General features: G+C 39.7%; 1 protein-coding gene across 3 annotated transcripts in view; it reads right to left on the bottom strand.

Moving 5' to 3' along the window:
- TSHZ1 (teashirt zinc finger homeobox 1) overlaps positions 1–19,147 on the bottom strand; it is a 55,255-nt gene that overhangs the window by 25,632 nt on the left and 10,476 nt on the right. Inside the window, exon 1 of one of the 3 annotated variants that reach the window (XM_087757837.1) lies at positions 13,070–13,183. The exons of the other annotated variants lie outside the window; for them this stretch is intronic. Coding sequence (XP_087613963.1) covers positions 13,070–13,094 — 25 coding nt within the window. The 5' untranslated portion in view covers positions 13,095–13,183. Of the gene's footprint in view, positions 1–13,069; positions 13,184–19,147 lie in introns of those variants that run through there. 3 annotated transcript variants of the gene reach the window in all.

The raw sequence follows: 19,147 nt of genomic DNA, 5'->3' as shown, positions 1-19,147 counted from the left end.
GGCAAAAAATATTGACAAAGTTCCACCTCCAAGACAGTTATTGTCTCTGAATACTTGATAGCAGCCTTCAGAAGTTCACCTGCCAGTATTAAATCCTTGGTTTGGGTGAGAGAAGTAAAAATTTGCTAGCATTCCAAGCTATTTTACTGTAGCAGCAGCTACAGCAGCAAATCAAATTGTTCTTTCAATTAAACTAGTTCGGTGCCTTAGAGAAGAAAGATCTAGCTTTCCCCTTCTCCAAAAAAACTGCAGTTTATGCCAAGTCTGAAGTTTTTACTACAACTGAGAGGAAAAGGCTCAGATGTTCTTATTCTAGTGGTCAATAACCCACGTCACAAAATAAAAAGCGTTTCAAGCCATTTGCGTATAACTGACAGTCTTTGCTAGAAGGCTGTGACATGCAAGTGGGCTAGGTGCCAAGGTCTTCAAGGGGGCCATCACCAGGTTTGAACCTTCCTTTTGTCAGCAGCATGCACCAGCGGATTTGCTAGAAACTGGCAATACACTGGAACATATCAGAGAGCAAGATCAAACAATGTGAAGTGATAATGTCCCCGATTTAAGCAGGCCAGAAAGAACACTTTGAGATGTACTAAAGCATCTCGATAGGAAATACTCAGGCAAGTAAAATGGGAGCCTTACACCAAGGGCCTTCTAACAGCAAGGAAAGGAAAACTCATTCATAGAAAGAAAGTATCACCATGACTGCTCTGAAGCAAAACACTGCGATGCAAATTTAGCTGGTTCTGGCTGAACAGCAAAATACCTTACTTTTCTGCATCCCCCGCATCCAAATACACAGCAACTGCCCCACATATGCACAGAGTTTGTTTGCACGTGGGACGCGGAGTGACAGCAATGATTTACCTTGCTCCGTTTTCCTTTTGGGTTGTTTTGGGGTTTTTTAACACAGTTTTCACTCACTGGAAGGATCAGGGAAGTAACTAAGATGACATCTGCTAACAGAATATATAACTGTCACTGTATCACAGAGGGGACTTAAAGAACTATGTGGCAGGGTCCCTTTAAATGAGATGGCCATGGCTACACAAGGATGGAAACCAAATGACCCCTCATGGGTAATCTATCCAGGTTAGAGAGGAGGTCATTGCAGGGGCACTACAGAAAGGCATGCACTCTGCATGGGAAAGCAAAAGAATGTCAGAAACCAGAATTTCACAGGCTTTAACTTCAGAGGCAGCAAACTCTTTCCCTGATGCTTTTTAAAAGAAAATTTTAAAATATCATAACACCAAGCCAACATCTTAGTTTGAAACAGAATGTCAAATCCTCTACTCTTCATGTAAACACGTCATCCTGCCACCATAGCAGGAGACAGAAGACAGCTCCAAATCAAGTACCTTATATATATCACAAACCCCTTTTTCTGCAGCTGTGCAAAAATGTGGCCTTATGTTCAGAACGAGCAGGTACTGCCACCTGCCCAGGACCAGAATTCCACTAGATGAGTTTATGATGTCCAGGCTCTAAAAGAAGCAAGCCCACCCCTCAACTCTCAGTCAATTTAATGGAAGTTCAGGACACTCAGTATCTCACAGGATCAGGCCTTATCTGGCATAAAAATGTTATCCAAAACTGGATCAGTAAATGGAGAACTATCACAGCTCTTGAGAGGCAACTCTTCCCCTTTTCTTGTTCCAAATTTGTACAGTAGATAAAAATCTAAGTGTGCTATCTCACCTACTTTACCTATACAATATTTTCACCGGCCAACTTTAGTACATTTCTGAAAATGTAAATGCTCCATTTCTCTTTTCTAATTAATATTTCTACCATCTTCCTCTCCTTCACCATTTTCTCCATCCCTTCAGTTGCACACACAAACACACACAGACTCCCCCATGCCAAAGGCAGAGGAGTAAATCCAGCTTCTCTTCACTGATTATGGGGTTGGTTTTAATTTGTGCAATAGTCCTTTTGATAACAATGCCTAGTTAAAACATCCATTAAAAGTCTGTATCAGTCATTTAATGGAGGAAGAATCTAATAGGGTTCCATTGGAACTCCTCCATTAACTTTTAACAGAATTCTTTCTTATAGTCAGTGTTGTAAAACAGGGATATTTCACAAATTTAAGACCAGTCTCATTCTCCATGGGGTGACAGTTAGGTCACCGCTCCCCAATCTTTTTTGGGTAACTACATCAGTTCACCATTTCAGCTGCAACAATCAGTCTCTTCACAACTTATTAATTGCAGCTTGTACTCGCTCTCTCTCACTAAACTCCAAATCACAAAGTGCCCTGGAAGTCCCAGTTGCACTGCTGGTCATAATGCATATAATAAAAAGCATAGCCACCAGTTTCTAAAAAAACATCTTACCAACCATTAACAACAAAGGACCACACCTACCACAGTAATTACTAATCTGTCTAACTTTTATTCAGGAACCTGAACTCCCAACCATCGTGATGAACTGGTGTCTAAAGAGGCAGATCTGCCTAAAAACTACACGATAATCTGTACTGGTACATGTAGCCATTGCTAGAAGGAAGAACTTCTCTATAGGTAATATCCTTCCACGTTGAGGTTAACTGGGAAAAAACAGCAAACAAGAAAACTGAGACCAGCCTCCTGTATTCATTAGCCACTCTATGTTGTTATAAGATTGTCATCTTGGCATTTTCATCATGTTCTTTTGTAAGTAAATCTCAAAATCCTTAACACAGAAAGGTAACTACTTCTAACTTAATTTTAGAAGTGCAAAAACTAAGGCACAGGAGCAGAGTCCAGGTCTTCTAATTCCCAGGCTTCTAGAGCGATGTCGAAGGCACTGGGAGTTGGCACTGTTCCTTCAGGACTAGCTTAAAATAAGGGAATATTCTGGTTCTTGGCCAGAGTCTGAATGGTGGAAGTACAGTTTAACTCTCTAGCAAGAAGGATCTCCTCCAGCCACAGAAGCATGAGGTACAGGTGCATGTGGGAAATGAGAAGGGATTTACTTGGGAGATTCCAGCCCGAACAAGTGAATTGTCGTAATGGAACAGGTCAGGACCCCCCACTTCCACTGCTGGCTTCAAATCCCTCCACCCACAGAAAGCAGGGGGAAATATTGTTGAGATTATCCTCCTGTCACACTTCCAGAATTAAGAATTTCATTAATCACTAAGGAGTTCAAAGATCCTGTAAATCTGATTCTGTTCGCACTTCCACTGGTTTGACACAGATGCAGCTGTGAATCCATTGGCTACAAATGAGGTACCCCAAATTGCATATGCATAACTAAAAGGAATCAAGTTCATAAATGTTATGATTTTCTTAGTCTCAACCGGCAGTTCCAGCAGACTTGAGCAGGAGCCCTGAAATCAACCTGGCTTGTGTAGCAGAGCCTCCTCAGAAGAAAATAAGAATGAAGGCAATTTTTCTTCCCATTACACCCTGCACAAGCTTTAAAAAAAAAATAAAATCAAAATGCAATAAAATGCATGTGCAAAATGCAATAAGATACATGTGGTTGTATCACACTTTTCTCAAGGAGTAGAATCATTCAGCTTTTGGCCTTGTGCTGCATGATACACTGAACTAAGTAGATGTTTTACTACCACCCTACACAATTTTACTCACAAGTTTGTTTATACATAAATAGACACGCACACACACTCACAAGCTTTTCTCAGGATAGATAATATGCCCCAGAAGCGCAGACAAAAAATGGAAAAAGATGAAAGAACAGTGCTCTCCTTCTTCACGACTTTTATTATTCGAAAAAAAGACAACAAGGAGAGGTTCTGGGAGCATAATTTTTGTTTGTTTGTTTCATCCACTTGTTCATCATGGCCAACACTAATGAAGAAAGTGAAATTACACCTAGGAAAGACCAATGAAAACAGGAAAATGGGAGACCAAGGTACAGACTTTTTAACAAGAAGAACAAGGGTTTTGCCAAAATGCATTACCAAGAAAGAATCGATTTTTGTACATGTGAAATCACATAAGCTTCACCTAAGCTTTTGGAGAATTTTTTTCAGCTGTCTTGAGAAGAGCATAACCACTGGAACATGCAACCGCTATATCTGAATGGAATAGTAGAGGTTGTTTTCTTACATAGGAAACTTGTGACAAGAGTCTAACATAGGAAAAACTTAAAGAAATCTGAATTTAGCCATTCAGTCTTAGGTTACATCAGGATTACACTATGAATGCTCTCCAACCCATCTTCCACCATGCAGTTACACTTGTATCTGCCCTTCCTTTCTGTAGCTTACCATCCATTACTGCATCCTTGAAACTGTACATGGTGATTGTACATCTCAGCATCTCCCTTCCTGAAAAAAGTAAGTGGCAGAAAGAGTAGCAAAGTAGCAGATCCTGGGTGCTACTGAATCAAGAGCATAGAGAGAAAGGCTGGTTTAGAGAAAGACCAAGTCATCTTGTTTTCAAAAGAAAAAAAGTATTTGAGACAATTTTCTTCGGGAAGCAGGGAAACTTAGGAATAGATTTATCCTCAGTGGTTTAGCATGCTAGGCAAAGATGAAGGCTGATAGGATGAACTGCTGGTGAAAGAGACATCTAAACTACTTCAATGCTAGCATGCTGGGGAAAGACTACGTCTCTAACTACAGAACAGCAAGTTTCTAAAGGAAAAGCATCACTTTAGAACATTTCACTGTACGCCTGTGCAGCGGCCACACTGGTGCTCAGTCACAAAGCACTTGCAAGGAACTGCATTTAGTTTGTGAAAAGAGGGGTAGCTAAAGCTCTGCTCGTTTCTAAGAACAAGTCTAGCTGCACCTGGTGTAGACTGTCAGTGAAAGTGGATTCATGCTACAAAGCCGAGACTTTGCACAGAAGCAGCTGAGGAATGGAGATGTGTTCTGTTTGATGACAGGAGAGGTAATCCCCACTGCTGTGGGAGTGGTAGCCTTCAGCAGAAGGGCAGCAGTGAAACAGTGGTGGTAGTAACAAATTTTCACAGTTACGTTTGCTACATCTTTGGTCTCAGCAAAATGTACCACAGCACTGACAGTGCCATAAACTCACAGGGCTTCGGCAAGATGCATATAAAACACAAACATGCAACGAACAATCAAAGGCATAGAAAGATGGAAATGGGCAGGGTGGCACTGCACTAAGGAAGAGGATTACAGAGACTATACATTTTGCTGAATTTTCCCTAAAAATGCTACACGTAGTATTCTCCAGTCTAGAAACCCTCTATAGGAGGAGTCAAAAGAAGAAATTAGATTCTTTTTTAAAGTGCAAAGCATTGCAGGGATGATCCTGGTTCAGTCCTATTTCTACATACTAATATTTTATTTCTGTGTGCTCTTTCCATACAGAAAATATAGTACAAAGGGACAAACCTTGAAAGATGTATCTGATCTAAGCAAAAGTTAAGTTGGAAGTACAGCACATGAAGGAGGGCTTTCCATGTGTAAACCAAACAGTTAATCTGAGGAACTGGGCCATTCACCTGAGGAAGGGAACCGTATGTCATCAGGATCTACTAGAAATTGGGAACCTCCTAAAAGCAGATGCTGCTGATTATGTACGGGAAAAGAGGGAAAAAAGATCAATGATAAAAATTTATCTCTGTCCCAGATAGATAATGGGTTAGATGACGTGTTTACTTGATCATCCAACTAAGTTTTTACTCCATCTACCTGATCCCTAATGAAGCAAATTAAAAGTTCAAATGAAGAAGCACTCTTTAAGTATGATGTCACTAAGCAAAATACAATATAACCCATATGCTACATACTGCCTGTAACAGAATACATACAAGTGATAATCTTTACAAGAAAGGATGAGAAAAAAGCAGCTCATCATGGGTTAACAATGGAAATGTAAGTTAGCGAGAAGCTGCCTAGTCTAGATGGATAGGTGTGATTTAGTGAGGGACAGAGCACTGAAGAAAGTATCATGGGTTGTGGACTATACTGCTAGCCCTACAAAGTTTCCTAAAAGACTTCACCTTTATAGTGTTTCTCCTTACCTTTTACTCCATATTACCCTCCTTCATCATGGCTGTTAACTTGGGGGGTAGAGTCTGTGCTCAATGCTTCTAAACAGTATCTAACTGAGCAGGCTCTGACCTTGACTCAGAGCCTCTAGACAATAAAATGCTTGTTTGTCAAATAAAAAATAACAAAAGCAATTTTAAAAATTTATAAATGCAACTTATACACAAAGCCAAAGCCTGTTTAGAAATCTAAGTAAAAAGAAAATCCAGGATTTAGATGTCCATGTGCTCTGCTAACTTTAATTCAAATAAACCAGGTAAAAACGATCCAAGTGTATCTGATGCTGCATTTGTCTTGAATACGAAGCCATTCCCACTACATTACTCAATCACATTCTTATCACTTGAGCATTAACTTTATTCTAAGATTCCATTTCAGTACAACTAAATGTAGCAGACACCAGTCGGACTGACGGAGATACATGAGTATAAGGCTAATTTTAGAAATTTGTTTAAGTTTCTTTTCTTTTTTTTTTTTCTTCCTGGGAATGCATCAGTAAAGGAAACCCACCAGCTCTGAAGAGCACTGAAATTCAAAAGAACAGAGGCAGGTTTCTGCAGGTTGATAAAAAATTCTTCACATTACACAGAATACAACCACCCTGTAAATATACAGGCCAAGGAGTCGGAAAAAAAAAAAAAAAGTACACAGTCTATTGGATATTCCTCAACTGCAGAAACACCTGTGTTAATTACATCACTGACACAAGTTAAGTGCACAGTAATCAGACGACAAAGTGTTAACAGTCAGTGAGTTGCCATGTAATTACCGTTACATCCAATGGAGTTACCCAGTACTGTATGTACTGCGTTGTTCCTGTTATTATGTGGTAACTATCAAATTACCATGTGTCATCACTGTAACATTAGGTTGATCCACTATGGAAATTCATTGTGTTCAACAGCAGTCTAAATTCTTCATTTTGTCCCTCTGGTGATATGGACAGGTGGATTACGTACTGAGCTATACTAAAGGTTAAAGGACTAGGTTAGGCACTTCATAGATTAAACCTGATCAAACAGCCTGATTCTGCCACCTTTTCCCACTATGAGTTTCATTGCTCTACTGCAGATGGGATAATACTTGACAGGGTACTACTATCTGTCCCAAAGCGATCATTTTCTCCTTAAATTTCCTGTAAAACCTACAGCAACTTTCCCTCTCTACAGCTATAGTAGTTACTATCTTAAAAAAATAGAGAAGAAAAGCAGGTTTTGCTTGCTGTAAATGAAAGGGAGTCAACAATGTCAGGAGATCCATTTAGGACTTACACTGTTACTAATCTATTTTACTGAGAAGACATACAGAAAATAATACCATGATGGGAGGAAAGAGTATTAGGTTTGTTTGGTTTTTTTTAAAGGACAAACAGAAATAGATACATCATGATAAGCTTTGGTTCATACATTTTCTGCATCTATATTTCTGTGGAGAACAAAATTAAGTGTTAGAAGTGTTTTAAAATAACATTAGGAATACACACAAGTCTTGGAAACAGCCCAAGCGAGGGAGCAAAACTGCAAGTGTAGCTCTCAACCTGGGAACCTCCCACACTACAACAAACTCATTAGCAACTGCTAACAAGCCACCTGGTGTGAGCTACATGATAAGTGAAAATACGATGGTGAGGATGTTATGAAAATGGTTATCACCCATCAGTGCATTCACTACAAGGAGTATTTTGCACATATATTTTACATTAACACTTGGAAGGTGCTCAGATGTTATGTGAAGGGGAGCCCACGCAAGAGCCCGCACAGATGACACAGTGGTTTCAAGGGCACGGGATTGTTCACTATTAGCTTAAGTGACATCTAAATAGGTGCACAGCCAAATTCATATACAAATGAAAGTCAAAGACGTTAAGGGGACAAAGACAATTGGGTAATTATGTAAATAAAATTTGAAATATTATAAAAGATTTATCAAAATGAGGAGAGAGTCTTTTCTTACTATGATTAGTTAGCACATAGCAAAATCCCTGAGAAGACAAGACAATTACTGTTTCACACAGGTTAGCAGAATAAGATATACCGTCTGGGGAAAGTAAGATTTATCGACAACTACCATGTGTCATTTTTACCGCGACTGGCCTCAGGTTTGCAAGTGTGTCTGAATTAACATAGAGGTAAAACACACCTTTTTTTTTTTCCTTCTGAAGAAAGGCCTGAGGTCTCAGAAAAACCCGTGGTAACAAATATTTTCTCTGCAGAGTACTTCCACCTCAACAGCTGCGGCTCATGGTTGAGTTCTTTGAAACAGTTCATTGATAGGTAAAGGTTACATCTGGTAAAAAATAGCTTGAAGGCAGGTTTTTGCCAAAAATGGCTCACTTCCCTTCCCCTTTGCTCTTTCTCACAGAGCATTTCTGACCACTTGCTACATCTCTGTCAATCTGCCAGTGGCTCCGTGGCTCAAGATTACAGCACTGGAGATGCATGCAATTTTCAAGTATCAGGAACTAACAGCAAGTTAGCAACTGTTTGTTTATTGACAAATCATGCACTGCTGTCTCTTCAACACTTTACCTCCAATCTTCTTCAGTATTTCCTAGAATCGTTTGCAGAATCCAGCTCCCCTTATGTGTCAGTCATTTCAAAGTTGTTTAATAGGGAATGGCGGTCAGTGGAGCCAAGTGACAATTGGAAGGGTAACTCCTTGCAAGTGATTTCAACAGAAGACCAGAAGCAAGGAATGGAAACAGATTCACGTCCTCATATTACATCCAGGTTGTTCTTACACTGTCAAATATAGTGCCTCCAAATCACAAGTGATATTGCTCTGTTTATAGTAACAAACATGGTGGAACGGTGTACACATAATTCAGGTTTCACCACTGTGTCCTCTAGCCCCGCTCTAAGCGGAGATGGTAAGACAATGGCATCGTAGCCTTGTTTACACTACGTCTTGCACCATTTACTGCCCCGGCAGAGACTTGAGCCTAATCAACTGATGTGTAACTTTTTACAACAGTTTTGCTGCTCAGGATCTACCCTTGACTCTAAACGTGCCAACAAGACTGAGTTCAAAAAGATCTCCGTTAGTTAACTCGATGTCACATCTGAGAAACTGCCCTGCTAAAAACCTTTCCCGTACAAAGAACTTTTATGTGAGCACACGACTGTTTCTGTGATGCAATGACCAGCACCTCCAGCGCTGGGATCTTTCCAAACATTGCCTTACACAAATGCTGTGGGGCTAATGCTACCTGTGTTGCTCATGGAAAGTAATGAACCAAGTTATAGGAGAGGGAGAACGAGGACTTTGTCTCTTTAATTTTGCACGCATGATAATGTTTTTAACCACTAAGGTCATACCTGCATGTGATGACTGACAACTTTTCAGCTTGATTCAAAGCAAACAGCTGTTGGTTTGATTGCCTAGCAACTAAAAGTTGATGGATGACCCTTAAGATGGATAACTACCATAAATCACCTCATTCAGACTCTCAGGGAAAAAAATTAAAAAACAATGGTTTTCATGACATTTGCTGCACTCCATAATGTGCCATGATAAATTTGGCCGCCTTATGGATGCACAGTTGTGGCTGCTGAAATTAGACACTTTTGTTTTCTGCATTCTGCACTTCTTGTAGCCCCCTCTGTAAGGTGTGTTCATATTAATATACTCCACTGTCAGAAGAAAGCGGAATACCAGAAGCTACTGTCAGTCACCACAAGGCAGGGAGAATCTGTATTGAATCTCTGCATCACCAAACAGCTTTTAATCAGGAAATAGCAGTCTTATATCATAGCTATGGCACTGGGCTACATGCATTAATAATCGTTACAATATATTTAGTGTAATGACTTGACCCCGGTCAACATTATTGATGCTGTGATTAATATGAATTTGATAAACTGCTTCCTCTTTGAAGACATTTTGTATGTTTCTCAAGCAAGAGAAAAATACTTTTTATGTATAAGTAAATATAGCAGGCCTTCATAGAGGCATTCTGATCTCAGTTGCACAGGTGTACAAGTAGATTTCTCAGGATTTATACTAGCGTCCCTGAAATTGAAATCTAGACCACAAGAAGGAGGGGAGAAAAAAAAAAAAAAAAAATCCTCATTTTCATCTTATTAAGAGAAGAAAAAAAAAATCCAAACTCCCCAAATCGGGATTCTAAATGGAAGGCCATATTCCTCCCAGAGAGTGTTCAGACAGAAAGGGAAATTCCCTTTTATTGTTCTAGATAATAGGATTTCTCTGTTTGTTATGTACAGAATACATATGCATTCAAAAACAGATGTTCATAATTGTTTTCATTGTTTGGATTTTTTTTAAATTCTTGAGCTTGACTATTCACATGAAAACTCTCATACTGAATTTGGTTTATGACAGCAAAATGATTTCTGGTTTTGTTTAAAGAAAAAAAAAAAACAAAAAAAACCCAAGGAGATAGTTTGGTGCAAGTTTTAGTATACCCCTGTGGAAGTGCTGCCTTAAATGCTCGTATGTGAGGAATTCACCAGGGATAAGTGTGGTTAAGAGCTACCTTCCTCTTAGTAGATACAGGTCAGCCCACATGGAAAAACTGCTATCCAGTGTACTTTTTTGTATGATACAGTAATTCCCAAACTGTGATACTTGACCTACTGAAGGGGGGCAGGTCAAGAGGGACCCAAGCTATGATCACAGGCATGAAAAAGAACTCCAAAAACAGTGGGAACTGGAAGGTATCAGTGAAAATCCGAAAATCAGAAATGAGATGGAAATGGAACATAAGCAATTTTACCTGGGGAGCAGGAGGTTACCTGGACAAAGTAATTGGGAAAATGGTGCCAAGGGAAGAAAGTTGCAAGGTGGGACTGAGCTGTCAGAACATGTGGGGGAAGCGTGCTTGACACCTGCTCGCACTCTATCTAGACTTATGCTACCAGTTTCAAGAACTTGCCCCTTTACTGAAGTCAGTTGAGCATTTTCCGAATTCAGGTTAGCTCATTTCTAAAAAAATCAAAAGTCATGTTCCAAAGTGTGAAACATTCTAATAAATTCATGACGCGTGCTGGTGGTACTAGATCAGAAATAACACTTAGCTGAAGCATGACTTCAGATTTTCAGCAGGTTGTAAGCAGTTTTCTAAAACATATATTTTGAAAATATGAGGTATGTTTTCACCTGCAAGATCCCGATCTACGTTTCTTAATTTTACATGAAAGTGGAATGTAAGCACAGTATGCTGTTGAGGTCTGCTGCATTTCTCAACAACCAAGAAAGTTGATGCTCCACCAGGTACGTGTGCGATCTACTAGACGCTCTGTAAGACACCTCAAGCAGTAAGTGAATATGTAGTTTAGACACTCCTTGTCTCTCCCAGCAGAGACGAACATGGCAATGTAACAGTGCTAGCTGTAATGCAATTTATTTGGAGCTTCTGAAATTTCAGATCACAGCATTCTATAATCAATATTTTGCATTATTCAGCCACAGTACCCCTTCAACTGAGAACCTAACTAGTGTAATTCACGCAAGGAAGAGTCTCAAGCGCACCTAGATATGTTTAGCATAAAAGCACTTATATAAATATAACACTCAGATCTCTATTTATTGTCTCAGCTTTAAGTCTCGGATGCCTCCGTGAAGGACCCGCTAAAGAGGACAAGACGGCATGCTGGCCCTTTAAAACTGAAATGCTTGTTTCCTTTCTGTAAGAAAAGTAAATCATGCTATAGTGAGTGGAGCTTTGAAAAAGCATCCATCCATTAAAGTTCATGGATCCTCGTTTCCAGATTGTCCCTCCCCTGGCTGTGTCTCAAGTTACAGCCTTGTACAATCCAAGTCTAAATAATATTCACTATGATAAATGACACCATAACTCCGATATCCACAATCAATCTTTGCTTTAAAGATACATCCATCTTCAATAATGTTGATGGGGATTCTGTAAAATGGGAAACGTGACTGTTTTCCCGACCTCCTAACAGTGGGGGAAGGAAGCTCTGAGTGATGGCTGTCAGCCCACATCTGGCTGCAAAAATAAATTAGCCTTATGTAGACAAATGAAAGGACCAGCCCTGACTAGAAAACAGCCACTCCTGAGCAATGGCTAATTTATAGGACTCCTTTCTGGAAAGTTCCTAGCTGAGGCTACAGTCTCCTTAGCTATCTCTTTAAATGATATCTGATGCTGTAAATAACTTCAGTGTGGTAGGAACTACGCAAAGTACAAAGAGTGATTTGGTGGGGGAAGGGGAGGAGACAATAACTTTCTCACATTCTTTGTACATGATCAAGATGTAAAATTCAGCCACTTAAAACACGCTCACACACACATGCAAACAAAAGTTTTGTTTCAGCAAAAACGTTCTTGTATTTTGAAAATATGCTCTTCTTCGTTTGACAGAAGATTAGTTTCTACTTTAACTCCTTTGTCATCTCCCGGGCTGCAGGACTGAGGCAACTACATTACAGAAATTAAACTATTCAGTGCAAGTGACACCTTGAGGTTGGGGGATTATTTTTTTCCCCATTAAATGCTATAAACTTTTCTTTCTCCTCACCTTGCCCCCTCTTGCTGACAGAAGAGTTTCACGAGGGGTGCGGCGAGTCCTACCAGGTCAGTGCCTCTACGCAGGTGTTGTGCGGCCCAGATGTTGTGAAGGGGCATACAGAGAAACTACCCGCTATATTTATTTCAGCACATGGTTTGAGAATAACCCAAAGCAGAATTTAAAACGGGAAGGTGGAAGAAGACTCCCTCTCAGTCTCACTCGCTGCCTCACACGAAGCACAAATCTTTACCTGTGCATAGGACAGTGGCTACCCTTTTGTCACGACTGAAATGCTTTATTACCTTGTTCTTTATGTCTTTGACCTTGTCCTGCTGTAGAAAAACGTAGGACTTTAATTCTTATAGCGTACAATATATGGGATTTAAAAAAAAAAAAAAAAAAGTAGTCCTTTCCAGGAGGAGTGGGGAAACGGATGAGGGAGCAGCCCGGTGCACGTTATTTCCGCACACCGGCCGGCCAGCATGGCACCTGGGCATCACAGCTCCCCGGGGGAGGTCCGGCAGCGCTGGGGAGGGCTGGCGGCAGCCGTGGCGGCAGCGAGGGTTAATTCTGTGAAGGTTGAAGGACTTACAGTAATGCTGCGAAGACAGAAACATCACAGGCTTTCCTGGCAAGAGGCTCGCAGAGGGTAGGAGGGGACTGCGAAATGAACTCTCTCAGGCTTTGTCGTGTGCGTTTCCCAAGGCCCGGCCTGGCCCCTTTGATAAATGACACATGTCATTCTGTCAGGGGCTGACACTGCAGCTGGGAGGGCCGGTGATGTATGGCTCCGCTGAAAAGGAAATCAACTTTTTGGCACCAAGTAAGACTGTGCCCTGTGTAAGGATTTTGTTTCTCAAAAAGTGAAAGATAGACTTAGGATTTAAAAAAAAAAAAAAAAAAAAAAGTTGAAAAACAGATTGAACGACAGCTTACACTTAACATAAATTAACTCGGTAATGGTGAAATGTGCTAGCCTGTGATAAATAAAAGCTACATTAGTCAATTATTAATCACACTCCAACTTGTAGCCAAAACCCATGACTTAAATCTGAGGCCTGAGCTGCCTTACAAACAGATAAGACAGTGTTTGATAGATGTCTTGCATAGTGTAATCAGGAAGGAATCAAAGGCTTAGTGGTTTAACCAGGGGGGGTGTGGAAGGTTCTGGAAACTGAGACTGGGTAAAGTGGATAACTGGATTGAAAGCGCCCTTTCACTGGGGATACAGTATATCTTTTGACTGCTTAAAAAGAGAGAGAGAGAGAGAAGAGGGGAGAGAGACATATCTGAATTTGGTTTAATCTTTTTTTTATATACAGGAATGTCTCAAAACTGTATTTCCCTCCCCCACCTCCCACCACCACCACTGTGTTAAATCATTTAAATCTGATCACTATTAAATGGATTCTCACCGAGACATCAAGTGTTTCAAATATGATCGTTTTGCACGGATTACAATTTAAGCATTTTATTTAATCGAATGAACTCGCATCAGGCTGCAACACATTCATGCAGATACAAGCTGCAGAGAAAAAGCACAAAGCTGCATAAACTAAACGATTCCTATTCAACCAGACTGTAAAGATAAAATAAAGGGTTTCAGATACAATGAAAAAAACTAAACATCTAAAAACATGGGGGGGGGGGGGGGGGGAGAGGGAGGGAGAAGGGATGCAGTATCTAAAAACCAGCATTACGCCTGTGTGAAAGGCTGAACTTGTGCATCACCTTGATGAGATGCAATCACAGAATAGCTCTGCTTTTTGTTTATCCTCTATCTGCAGAGCAACGTGATGGACACCGAACCCAAAGGTGACTTTCCTTGCCTGACCAGAGAGAACTAGCACCACATAGCACTAAAATACCACTCCTACGCATTCAGCAGACCTAAAACGGTAGCCTAGGCTTTCTGGAGGCCCTCAACTCAGGGGTGACACGATGCAAGTTTCACCATCTTCCTCCCAGTGTGGATGCTCTCATGCCTCCTCCTCAGCATCCAGAACTCTGCCTGACTGAAAACAAAAGGTTTTCTCTGATACATAGAGCCTTGAACAGAAGTATTTCTTGGATGAATCGCAGCCTCAGGTCCTGATCTAGCAACGGGCTGTACATGGGCGCACCCCTGTGACTGCACGAAGCCAGCTGCTGGATCAGGGTCTTCGTGCCAGGTAAGTCACTTTCTAGCCTCGCTTGTGTTTTCACCAGCAATTAATAGAGAGCATCAGTGGGATGGGGGCTTACAAAAGCGTTACAGCCCCTTCCTGAATCAGGCCTTAATGACCACTGTTATCAGCTGGAACACTGTGTAAATGTTTGTTTCTCAATCAGTAATTTCCATACGCTTTACATCATTTCTAGTGATGTACCAATCACACTGGTTCATCAATGACTTGTTTAACTCTCACGAAGCTTCAGACATGATGTGTAGCTGTGGTATCGCACAACTGACTTGAGTTTTTAACCAGGACACAAAAAAGACGCAGATCCCAAGGAGGAAAGTAAGCATTCACAGCATCAACCATGAAGGACTTTATCAGACAATTTTCCCAGCCACAAAAACACTGCAGAAAAAACCTCTGACCTTTAAAAACAATGATTTACCTTTTCTCCCTTCCCTTCAGCATGTTACTATGTTACACTACAAAATATGGAAACTTTTAAGTGTTTCTACATGGGACAGGGTCCTACTGTGCTCGGTGCTGTACACACACGCCAGGCAACAAATGAGCTTTTAATGTTAATCAAGTGAAACTGCATTCTTCAGGTTACACATGCTGTACATGCTTGGCTTTTTTAGCAGCACAAAGACGAAAATAAAAAGGAAATCATCTGTAACTGTAAAAATTACACCACCAGTTATAGCAAATTTTTAAAGTCTGTATACATTCATATGCATGTATGTAGGTACATTTAACCACACACACTCCCTTGCCCTCCAACCTGCCGTCAGGATTCTATATTATAAAGTAATGTCCTACTGTAAAGTAAAATATTTCTTTACGCCGTGGTGTGGACTTGCCAGTAGACCCAAAAAGTGATCCAGTTTACCTCAGTTTTTAGAAGTAAACTAACAGTTTCACTCAAGTAAAATCTCAGATAATCTCAACCAGCTGAAAATGACAGCAGTTGTCTAGATCACAGCAGCTATATACCCACTCACCAACTTTAAGGTGGTACAGAGAGTGCTTAATTGAGGAATTTAAAAATGATGACTGAAAAAAGCAGAAATTTCAAAGTAAATGAAATAGGGAGACCCTTTGAAACCCAAACTTTAGTGACAGCCCCTACAGACAGTACAGCTATTTTCTCAATACATGTGAAATTTGACTATGGAAAGAAAGACAAGGAGCAAGGGAACAGTGTGTATTTAAAAATACGTGCACACCGTCTGGTGTTTTAAACTTTTGCCTTCCTATTGCTAAAATATCATTTTTTTAAGTCCATAAAATTTCAGATAGTGTGCAAAATGTTTATATATTACCAAGGTCTCCCTTTAAAAGGTTTATACTTTTACTTTATGACCTGTCCTTGATTTGACACTTCCGCTCATCAGAAAGGGATTTATAAAATAATCCTGAAGGTGAGGAACAGACATCTGTCAGGGGCTGGCTGAGTTTCACTTTGCGAAATTTAAGAAGGGAGAGAAATCCTGTTAAGCTCTCTTTAGTCACCAATAGACATCAAAGGTAATAATTAAAGAAGACAGACGTCATAAAAATAAATTTATGTAGTTCTTTATAATGCACAAGCACTCTAGTGTGTAAAACATCTACTAGAGTGAAAGAAAATACAACATTCCAAATGAGCAAAAATCTGTTTTGTTTGAGTTTTTTTGCCTACTTGAGTAACACTAAAAAAAAAAAACAACAAGTTTAAACTAAAGTCTTTCAAAACCTTTGCCATCTGTGGGTACATGAACTATGGATGACCCCGAATGATTTGCACTCTGCTCAGAATCCCTTAGAAAGCACGGGAAAAAGTATCATTAAGAATGACTGATGACTGCCAGTCATGGTTGACCTCACCCAAGCTTTGGTCTCTGCCTCAGTAATAAGCTGTCCTTTATTAGCACCAACACTCCATAAAAGGGGTGTGTTTAGTCACAGGATAGTGGCCTTCTAATGCTCATTGCTTCTCCCTGAAAGATTGATTAGTGCTCATTTTTACTGCCTTCACAGTATATACAGTGACAGTGCTGCAGAGTGTCAGGGCCTGCAATATTGATGATAAGTACAACTACAAACTAGAGGTTCGGAAAAGGCAGAGGACTGGGAGTTCACTCTTCTTTTCAACTGGAAAACACTACCAAAACATAAAGGACAAAACACAAGCTTACACATGAGCTACCGATATTCTGGTAAAGATAAACTGAGGCTAGGGAATTCCCTCTCCCTGAATAAAGGCCGTTTAAAATACAAAACTTAACAGGAAAGGTTATTTTTTTCATTTTGTTTTGAAAATGCACAGGCATTTTTCCTTTTACCTACCAGATGTTAAGGCAAAAAAAAGACTACCCTGAAATATCATTCTTGTGTTTATTTTTTATTTCAGAAAGGCTTTTAAGTAGTGACTTACAGGGTAGGGAAAAAAAAAAAAAAGTCTTAAGTCTTTTGTAAGCAGAGAGTGTGAATGTTCCTGATTTGGAAGCTACTGCAGTGTCCCTTTGCAGCAGCAGGTGCCTCTTTGAGGGTGAAAAAGAAAGGAAACGTGAAGAAAACACGTTGGCCATGTATCATCTTCTGCACAAATATGCCTGCATTAACATGACTCCTCTGCAGCTTTTACATTTGAAGTCAGTGGGATCTATGTAGATTCCTTCAGTGAAATTAAGATCTGGAGCCTAAGCTGGCACCATCGGAGAAAAAAACTGTATGGTAGAATCATGTAATGTAGAATGCAATTGCATGCAGTGCAAAGCAAATTTAAGATAGAGCAAGACCCAGATGTAGTCCTTGCAAAGCATCAGCACTGCAGCGATGAAAGAGCAGGTAAGGATTCATGAACTTTTTCATATTAAGAAATTCCAACCTGAATACATTACTTGGAAGAGCCATGCCTTGACTTGATTTGATTTAAAAAGCAGAACAGAATTGAAAACAGTCTTTAAAATCAGTGTTTTAACCAGAGACTTTATAGCATACGAGGCCAGCTCAAAGTTATACTGTAGTAGTTTAATATGGAACAACTTGTCCATATGGCTCTTCCTGGGAACGAGTCATTTCACATGTTACAGCAAGATACAGCTGAAAAAAGGCATGTTTCACTGTTACTTTTATATAGCTGGGAAGTTGAACACAGCAACCTCATACCAAAAAGTATTACAGCAAGAGTTTACAGCATTAATAACAGGATGCCCTACTGCTGTGACACATTCTGTACTTTGAAATAAATATTAGTCACAATAGTTAGGTTTTAAATTCATATACTTTAAAGCTGAGCTGTAACTATGACACTCGCAATAGTGATGATTTGCCAATAAGGCCTATTAACTATTTCGCAAAGAGCTCCTTCTTTTATTCAGCCTGTGGTACTATCTTAATATCTAGCTATAAATCATTTAAAGACATTCTTACTTTAAAAAAAAAACAAAAACAAAACCAAAAAAAACCCACAAGCACTAGCACTTGAAAACTGGATGTTGGAAATTCATGTTCACACTTTTGCATTGAATTATCATCTTTTGATTTCAGCACACAGAGGTTACTTGCAACTAATAAATCATTTCTTTTTCATTTTAAAATAATAGTTAAAAAATCCTGCTACATGACTACATTTTACAAGGCATCATGGCCCAAGTCCTGTGCCATGAAACTCAATGGCATACTCTTTCGTATACTTCTTTTGGGCTTTGGATCAGGCCTAGCCTGGAAAGCATCCATTCTTTTCATTCACTACATTTACCTTGCACTTCGTACATTAAAATAACAACGATTGGGGGGGGGGGGGGGGAGGCAAAAGCTGAATATGAAACCAATATTTTTAAATCAGGAAAACGTGCTTTTAAAAAAAATGAATTAAAACTGTGGCTTATGCAGAAAAGCAAAAATATTGCTACTACAAATCTAGACATTCATACAGTTCCTAATTCTTTAGGTGGTTAAAACTGGCCCTGCTGTACAGAGGAAAACGGAGACAATGATAAGCAGCACTGTGACTATTAGCTTAGAGGGATTCTACTTGGCTATTTTCCTGCAGCATGCACTGCAATCACAATAATAAAGAAATCCTGTATTCCACCCTAATTCACCGAGAAATAGAAACGCTGGAAATCTAAAATAATTAAGTCAATTCTAGGTTTTTCAGAATGGAATGGAAGCTTCTTTTTCATATTAGCTTTGAATTTCATAGAGATACAATAGCCATGGAAGAAAAAAAAATGTCCATCAACTCAAATAAACTGCTTAGTGCTGCAGCAGTGTGGTGAACAAACAAGAGCAAACCAAGAAATGAAACACTGGGAGAAATAAAAATAAATTAAAGGTTAAATATGTAGTTTGGGTAACACGCCTGCTCCAAGAAATAGAAAAGGGGGGGGGGGATCTAAGTTATGGTCTGATCATTATTATTTTTTTCTCAATCTTGCATTTGTTAAAATACTGAATCTATAAGCAGTTAAATGGAGCTCAGTGTAAGCTGTTGGTTAACAAGTACACTAAGCAAGAAATTC

Source organism: Nipponia nippon, unplaced genomic scaffold, assembly GCF_047370975.1.
Source record: "Nipponia nippon isolate SJK-2023a ecotype South Korea unplaced genomic scaffold, ASM4737097v1 scaffold_1, whole genome shotgun sequence".
NCBI lineage: Eukaryota > Metazoa > Chordata > Aves > Pelecaniformes > Threskiornithidae > Nipponia > Nipponia nippon.
Note: the sequence above shows the minus strand (reverse complement) of the source record. Positions and strands in the feature narration are given on the sequence as shown.